Genomic DNA, 7,424 nt, shown 5'->3' on the forward strand with positions numbered 1-7,424 from the left:
AAAATCTGGTAAATTTGAGTGTCTGGCGCAGGCGGACGTTTGTCGTGCAGTTCAGACACACTTGGCACATTTCTTTTAGCCAGGTTTTGCGTGACGCCCGACGAATCTGGCGAAAATCTGGCGGGATAACTCACAGCTGTCTGGCACAAAAACCAATCGGTTCAATCGGTTGAACCGTGCACGACCGGTTTGTTGCATATTCGCCAGAATTCTGGCAACATTCTTGGGCCAGTCGGGGGGAAAATCTGCCAGACGTCTTGCGCAGCTAAGTGCAGCGCCCAAGACAAAACGCCCGCCAGGCGCCCCCCTTTTCCGTCTGGGGGGTTGAATGTATCCGTATTTCGATTATCCGAAGGTTTGTGGAGGACTTCGGATAATCAAATCACAAACACAAAAAAAAATGTTTTTTTTTTTTATTTTCTTGTTTTTAACATCAAATTCGAGTTTTGCGACCTTTTTTCAATCAAATTTGATAAAATTATTGCATATTAAATAGCAAAGCACCTTTTTTTCAATATTTTTCGTCTATTTAGGGTCCCTAGCTTGGGTAGAAATGACAGGAATACATTGTAGAAAAAAGCAAAAACTGCTCGAATGGAAATGCTCCATAGAGAAAATCAAGAGGGCTTTTGTTTATTTGATTTGGTTAACCGCGGTGGATTTTCTTGAAATAATTCGAACTGTCAAAAATCCAACAAAGCATCTACCGGTGGATACTTTTCTACCACAGATTTTTGTGCGATCAATGTGGTAGATGCTTTGGTGGATTTTTGACAGTTCGAATTATTCCACGAAAATCCACCACGGTTAACCAAATCAAATTAACAAAAGCCCTAAGGTTTGTTTCAACGCAAAATCGGCGTTGATTATATTCAACAAACATTTTGTACGTGTTTTTCTCTTTATATTTAAATGAGTTGTTTTTGGTTGAGCGTGTGCGTGCTTGGTCGATGAGGCGTAAGCTGCCAAATTTAAAATGGCGGATGAAAATCCCAGTGCGAAATTTTGGGCTGATGTGGGTCTGATTGCTATGACAATTCGACAAGCAGTGGCGCTACATTTCTCACGGAGAATTTTCTAATTTGGCGCCAAAATCGACTGAAAGCGAGTCGAGGTCAGAAGTCGGAAGGATTTTTCTTTGACTGTTTACGGAATTAAAAGTGAATTGCAGGTAATTACACCAAACAGAGCATCTTTCTTAATAATTAGACAAACGACTCCAGAATGCATCCGCATCCGAAGCTAGTCGAAGGCTTCCTCTCGGTTTGTCCGAACTGCGGCTTCGCCGGAATCGATCACGCCAAATGTCTGCGGTGCAAAAAGGTCTTTGTCCGTCCGCCACGTCGCATTCCCCAACCTGATCAACCGGTAGTTCCAAAATAAAGAGATTGAAGACGAGTAATGATTCTTTATTGGTAATATTATACTTTATTATCCTTTCGTAATAAACATAGAACGACACATGCTCAGTGAATAAATCAAAATAATCTTCAAAGTAAACGGTATTTCATTTCCAAGCCTTAAAATATATGAAAAATTTGAATATATCTGCCCTCTATAAAGTTGAGCAACTCTTCACTTTCGCTTTTTCAACTCCTCGAACCGTCTGGACAGCTCGTCAAAATCAATCTCGTCGTTGTCGTTTCGGGCTCCTGCCGCACCACTGGTTGGCGTGCTATCGTTGGGAACATCCGGCAGGTCCGCGGGCACGTTCGGCAGTATCGGGAAGTTCATCTCCGGGGAAATCTTTGACCGGGGCTGCGGTTTAGGTTTGGTCGAATTCTGCGAGATGAAGGAATAGTGTTTTTAACGAATGGGCTTTGAGTTGGTGCTTTGGGCTTACATTAATTTAGGTTGACTTGGGTCATTCTCATACGATAGTGTACTCACAAAAATCCAAAAACCAAAAGTTAGTAGGAAGTGAAACAAGGCAAAAGTGAGAGAGTTGGGGTTACAAAAGGATAACAAACATCAAAACTGTAAAAAACAGTGAATCGTACCTGCATGTTATCGTCCGGGCTGAGCGAGGCGTACGACGGCGGCGGTCCGGATTCTCCCGCGGAGTGCTTTTCCTGGTTCAAAAAGTTTGCGTTGATGTTCAAATCCTTCTCCTCATCAGCCGGCGGTCCGGACGGATTCGGTGGGATGTTATAGTTGAACGGCGGCGCCGAAGCAGAGCCAAAGTTTTGACCGCTTGATCCCTAAAATGGAATAGTTTAATCAAGAATCTGTACTGTACTTTAGTCAGCAAACAGCAAACCTACCGGATAGCTAAACGGAGCCGACGGCGGAATTTGCGGCATTTGAGGCAGCGCCGGTGGCTGCGGATATCCAATGAATCCTGGAGGCGCCGGAGCACCCCCACCGCCACCTCCCCCAGAAGAGGAACCTCCCCCGCTTCCACCGTCCAGATTGTTCCGATCGGACAGGTCAATCAATATGCTGTTTCCCGGGCTTGGTTTGTCGTCCTTCATGATCAGCGGATCCGGCTCGTAATCCACGTTGAAAATCTTGGCAATTTCTATCAAGTACTTCTCCACCAACAGCCGCGGCGGCGCCTGAATGGCCAGTTTATGCATCAGCTTGTCCGACACCTTGTGCGGTGGAATTGCCGCGCGGACCTGCTCCGCGTACGGCTTACCGTACTTGGCCGTAAAAATATCCGAGCAAATTTTCAGCTCCGAAACGTCCGCCTGCAACCTTGGGGCGACCCAGATTATGCTGCTGACCGCTTCCTCGATTCCTTCGTCAATTTCCTTCATCTGAGTGACCAGCCCGAACCGGGCCAGGATCAAATCGCAGTACATCTCCACGATTTCCATCGCCTCGACGAGGTAATCCTCGCGAATAATATGTTCTACCCGGATCTTTGCCCGTTCCGGTTTTCCAGCAATTAAATAATCCGCAATTTCCTTCCGAGCCTTTTGAGCCAACTCTGTTTTCTTCTTTTCCAGCAGCTTCAAACGGTTAACCGCCAGTCGCAGGTTCGTTTTCAGCTTAGTATAGTTAGGTCCACTGGAAAACATGTTTGCCAAGAGTTTTACACTAACGCGAACCACAAAAAAGAATATTAATTAAATTTTAGAAGGTAAAATCGTATTTCGCAGCCAAGTGACTCACAAGACGAAATTTTTACAACAACAAAACACAAAAACAACACTTTGACAGATTGCAAATGAGTCACCAGCAGCAGGCAAAGTGGTCTAGTGCAGGTCAGGCTAGAACGATTTAATCACCGGAATCACCCCTCGGTCCAAAAACTGCTCGATGCTCGCAACGCGCTGATCTAAATGTTGTTTCAAAAAATGCTTTTAAGAGGCAGTATTTGTAAATATTGCTCGGTTTGTTCTAGAGGTCGTATCGAGGTGCTCCGATTTAGATGAAACTTTCAGCGTTTGTTTGTCTATACATGAGATGAACTCATGCCAAATATGAGCCCTCTACGACAAAGGGATGTGGGGTGAAATGGGCTTCGAAGTTTGAGGTCCAAAAAAACATAAAAAAAAATAAAATTGCTCGCATTTCCGTAAAACTTCATCAATTCCAACTCTCGTAGATGCATTTGAAAGGTCTTTCGAAGCACTAGACATCCAGGATCAGTTTGACTTTTTCTCATAGCTTTTGCAAATTACTGTTAAAAATAGATTTTTTTAAAACCTTAATATCTTTTTGCAACAGCCTCCAACACCCATACTCCCATAGGTCAAAAGTTAGGGAATTTCATGGACTATAAGCCTACGGTAATAACTTTTTGGCCAATCCGTGGGCCAATCGCAGTTTTTCTCATAGTTTTTCGATTTTTCTATAACAAACTTTTTACAACGTTAGTTTTTGCCCTGTAGGCCGCCATAGCGGCACTTTTTGGTCTCAATTTTGTCATATTTAGAATCCTCGGAAGATTTCACGTTAGTTAGAAATATTGGAGTTATAAATTTGATTGGAAAAATTGCCATTTAGAATGAATTAAAATATTTTTTAACAATTTGTTGGATTAGGGGTGAAACAGGTTTTCGCCTACTTGATACAGCATTTGAGGCATTGATCGCAGGGTAAATAAAATCAGTTTCTTTTTTCAAAAATGTTTTTTTAATTATTTTTTAAAATCAAATTTACCACTTCAGTACTTCTAACTAATGTGAAATTTTCCGAGGATTCCGAATATGACAAAATTGAGACCATAAAGTGCCGCTATGGAGGCCTACAAGGCAAAAACTAACGTTGTAAAATATTTGTTGTAGAAAAATCGAAAAACTATGAGAAAAACTGCGATTGGCCCACGGATTGGCCAAAAAGTTATTACCGTAGGCTTATAGTCCATGAAATTCCCTAACTTTTGCCAGTTTTGCTGGGCGTAAAGGGCGTTTGGTGTCCAGCGCATTTCGATCTGTCAAACATTGGCCATACTGTTTCCTAGACAAACTGTACGTTTTACACCAAAACCCCTCAATAACGCTCCCCCGATTTGTGCTCAAACCCCGAAATAACGCTTCCCCGAATTGGGACTAAAGCCCTATGTCAATTTTTATGTACAACGGTAAAAAACACGATTAAGGAGTTCAATTAGTTGGGTGGTGACGCGCGGTCAATTATGTGGCATTGTGTGTGAAAAGAAAAGAATTTTATTTCGTGTTTCATCCTGGTTGGCTTGCCCACAAGCAGAAGAAAATCAGTTCAATTTGTTGGGTGGTGACGCGCGGTCAATTATGTGGCATTGTGTGTGAAAAGAAAAGAATTTTATTTCGTGTTTCATCCTGATTGGCTTGCCCACAAGCAGAAGAAAATCAGTTCAATTTGTTGGGTGGTGACGGGTGGTGACGCGCGGTCAATTATGTGGCATTGTGTGTGAAAAGAAAAGAATTTTATTTCGTGTTTCATCCTGATTGGCTTGCTAAAGTCCTTCCTACATCATCGTTGATCGGGAGGCACGACGTCGTGTGAATTGTTGCATTAAAATAAGTTTAAGTATTTCTGTAAAAGACTGTAAAAAAGTCCTTCCTATATCATCAATGTCGTCTGGGTAATCGTGATGAAAAATTACATTTATTCAGTATTTAAATACCTGTGCGCGAGTGTTTTGGTGTGCTAATTAGAAAGACCTTCCCATAGCATCGTTGTTCGGAAGGCTCGCCGACGGGTCTGTTATGAAAGTCTTCCCCATAGCGTCGTAGCTCGGGAGGCATCGAAAAGCCAATACCTTATCCCACTAACCCAAAAAAAATAATCACGTGATGCTTGAAGGAGATGCTGTGGATTCAACGGTCTCAAGCGGTATCAACAAGTATATAGCGAAAAACTATGTGCTTGATGAGTCTGCAACTTCAACTATCGGACTAACATTCCTCCCTTTGTTGAACTGCAGGCTTCTTGGGAGGGCGCCGGTATTGACTAATAAAGTCGGGGTCTTCAGGGGTTAAACAGTGAACGGATGGTTGGCTCCCACTGATCATTTTTGATTCATTGTTTAACTTCAGCTGATCTGTCAATAACGGAGTAGCAGCTCATTGGCAGTCAACCATGCTCATGCTCATGCTCATGCTCACAACGGTAAAAAACACGATTAAAAACCATTTCTCTTCACTTTTTTTTCATTTTAATGCAAAAAAAATATTGGCAAGACAACATTTTTTCGATGGATCAACTATGTTCCCCTTGGAACGAGCTGTCAAGTAGGAACTTTTCTGTCTGGAATCGTACAAAGGGTCGTTGTACTCAGAAAAATAAGCTTTATCGCGGTAAACAATAATATCAGCTATCTAAGCTTCATTTTAGGACCCAATTGCGCTTTTCCTCGGTTTGCGCCCCCCAAAAAGAGCACACTTTGGGAATTTATTGTACATTTAAAAAACTGGTTTGAAAGATTGGTCTAAGTTTGTTTTTTTATGCTTAACAATACAATTATGAAATTTACCGGAAGTTCCGGATTACCAAAACTGTTGCCCCCGAAAAAGCCCCTCCCTGGTGGATTGAAAAACCTTCTCAAATCAAATGCAACTGGAAGCAACGCAGTGCACAGAACCCTCGCCAGATCTAGTTTTACAGATCGGAATCAAGGATTAGCCACCCTTATGGTACGTTCGTTTGAGGGCTAGTTCCAGTGTTTGTTTGAAGAAACTCGCGCTAGTTCCGCACGAGTTTCGCCGCCATCTTGGAACTGAAACTCTAGTGCCGCAATCGATATTTTTTCAGTTTCATGCGAGTTCCATGCACACTGAAAAAGAATGTTCGTTTGAACCAAAACTGGCACCGACGAGTGTGGCACTCAGTGCCGCACTGGCTGTTCAAACGAACGTACCATTACCTTTCATTTGCCGCCAAAACATTTGAAATCGGCTAAATTCCATTTTTTGAAGCGATTTCCTTCACCGTTCGACATTTCCAAATGTTGATCAGCAAACAAAACAGCGCGCTTCTGACAGACCGCGGATGAACTTTTCTTTTGTTCTACTAGGGGAATTGGGGGTAGAACGGTCAAATTGGCAAACATTGTTGTATTTTTCAACACCATTTAAAATTCAAGTGTTTGGTTATTGAAATTATTTCATGATCAATCACCGAAATTTCAAGTGTTTTGCGATTGATATTTAATGCTCTGTGCAGCAGGGCCAGATCATGTGCGAAACACTTCGATGCGCCTTGGGAGTTTTGCTTAGTGTAGTGAAGTTGGTATTATTAAGAACACATCTGGCCGATAACTTAATTTAATGTTGTACTTATATCACATGAAACGTTTAACTGAACGACTGTGCTATTTGACTTTCGCTACAGTAATTCAGAATTTAAGTTCAAAAAATATAAATAAAGAAATATTACTATTTTTACTGTGCGCAGTTTTGCACGTGACATCGATCTCAACCCTCAAGATGGCTGCCGTTAACAACCCCCTGTTCGAAAATTATGCATTTCAATAGTAATACACTCAACCCCCGGTGCTTGGTCACTTTTTCGTTTGACACTTTTTAGTTTGAAAGGGCAAATCTGCGATTGTAAACAATGGTCTATCCGGTCTATCCCCCTCTTACATGACGTGAATTGTCTTTAGCTACGGATTTATCCTCGCATTTATCACAAAAAAAGATTTGGATTTTTGCCACCTGTTTGTATGGAGACCGTCCATAGTGCCTGAGCTTGGGTTGCATCGACGTGCGGCTCATGTCGGGTTGACAAAACAATCCGGGAATCAGGCTGCCATCTTTTTTCGACCAGTTCGAGCAGCCGTCTACCGAGCAAGTGTTGCCAGTCTTTCGTTTTGTTGGAAAGCTATATTTATTCTATTTTCAGTTCAATGAACATCAGATTCTTGATACTCTTGATAAAGATATAACTTAAAATTCTTGATAAAGGCCCTAAAATTATAATAAAACTTGAGCAACACATCTCAACGAATTTTTGCAGACAGAAAATAAAAAAGTCGTTGCGATTTCGTC

At 42.0% G+C, this 7,424-nt stretch overlaps 1 protein-coding gene across 3 annotated transcripts; it reads right to left on the reverse strand.

Annotated features, from left to right (window-relative positions):
• Positions 1-1,402: 1,402 nt before the first annotated feature.
• On the reverse strand, positions 1,403-3,149 carry LOC6033451 (IST1 homolog). Of its 3 annotated transcripts, none has more exons than XM_038263166.1 (3): positions 2,265-3,149; positions 2,001-2,201; positions 1,403-1,746 (listed from the first exon to the last, which is right to left on the reverse strand). In XM_038263166.1, the coding sequence occupies exons 1-3, from the start codon at positions 3,024-3,026 to the stop codon at positions 1,576-1,578; spliced, it is 1,134 nt and encodes a 377-aa protein (XP_038119094.1). In that variant the 5' UTR covers positions 3,027-3,149; the 3' UTR covers positions 1,403-1,575. The 3 variants fall into 3 exon arrangements, with proteins under 3 accessions (XP_038119094.1, XP_038119093.1, XP_001843898.2); XM_038263165.1 differs by having other exon boundaries at positions 1,403-1,758; XM_001843846.2 differs by having other exon boundaries at positions 1,403-1,782; positions 2,265-3,148.
• Positions 3,150-7,424: the final 4,275 nt, after the last annotated feature.

This window comes from Culex quinquefasciatus, chromosome 3 (genome assembly GCF_015732765.1).
Source record: "Culex quinquefasciatus strain JHB chromosome 3, VPISU_Cqui_1.0_pri_paternal, whole genome shotgun sequence".
Lineage (NCBI taxonomy): Eukaryota > Metazoa > Arthropoda > Insecta > Diptera > Culicidae > Culex > Culex quinquefasciatus.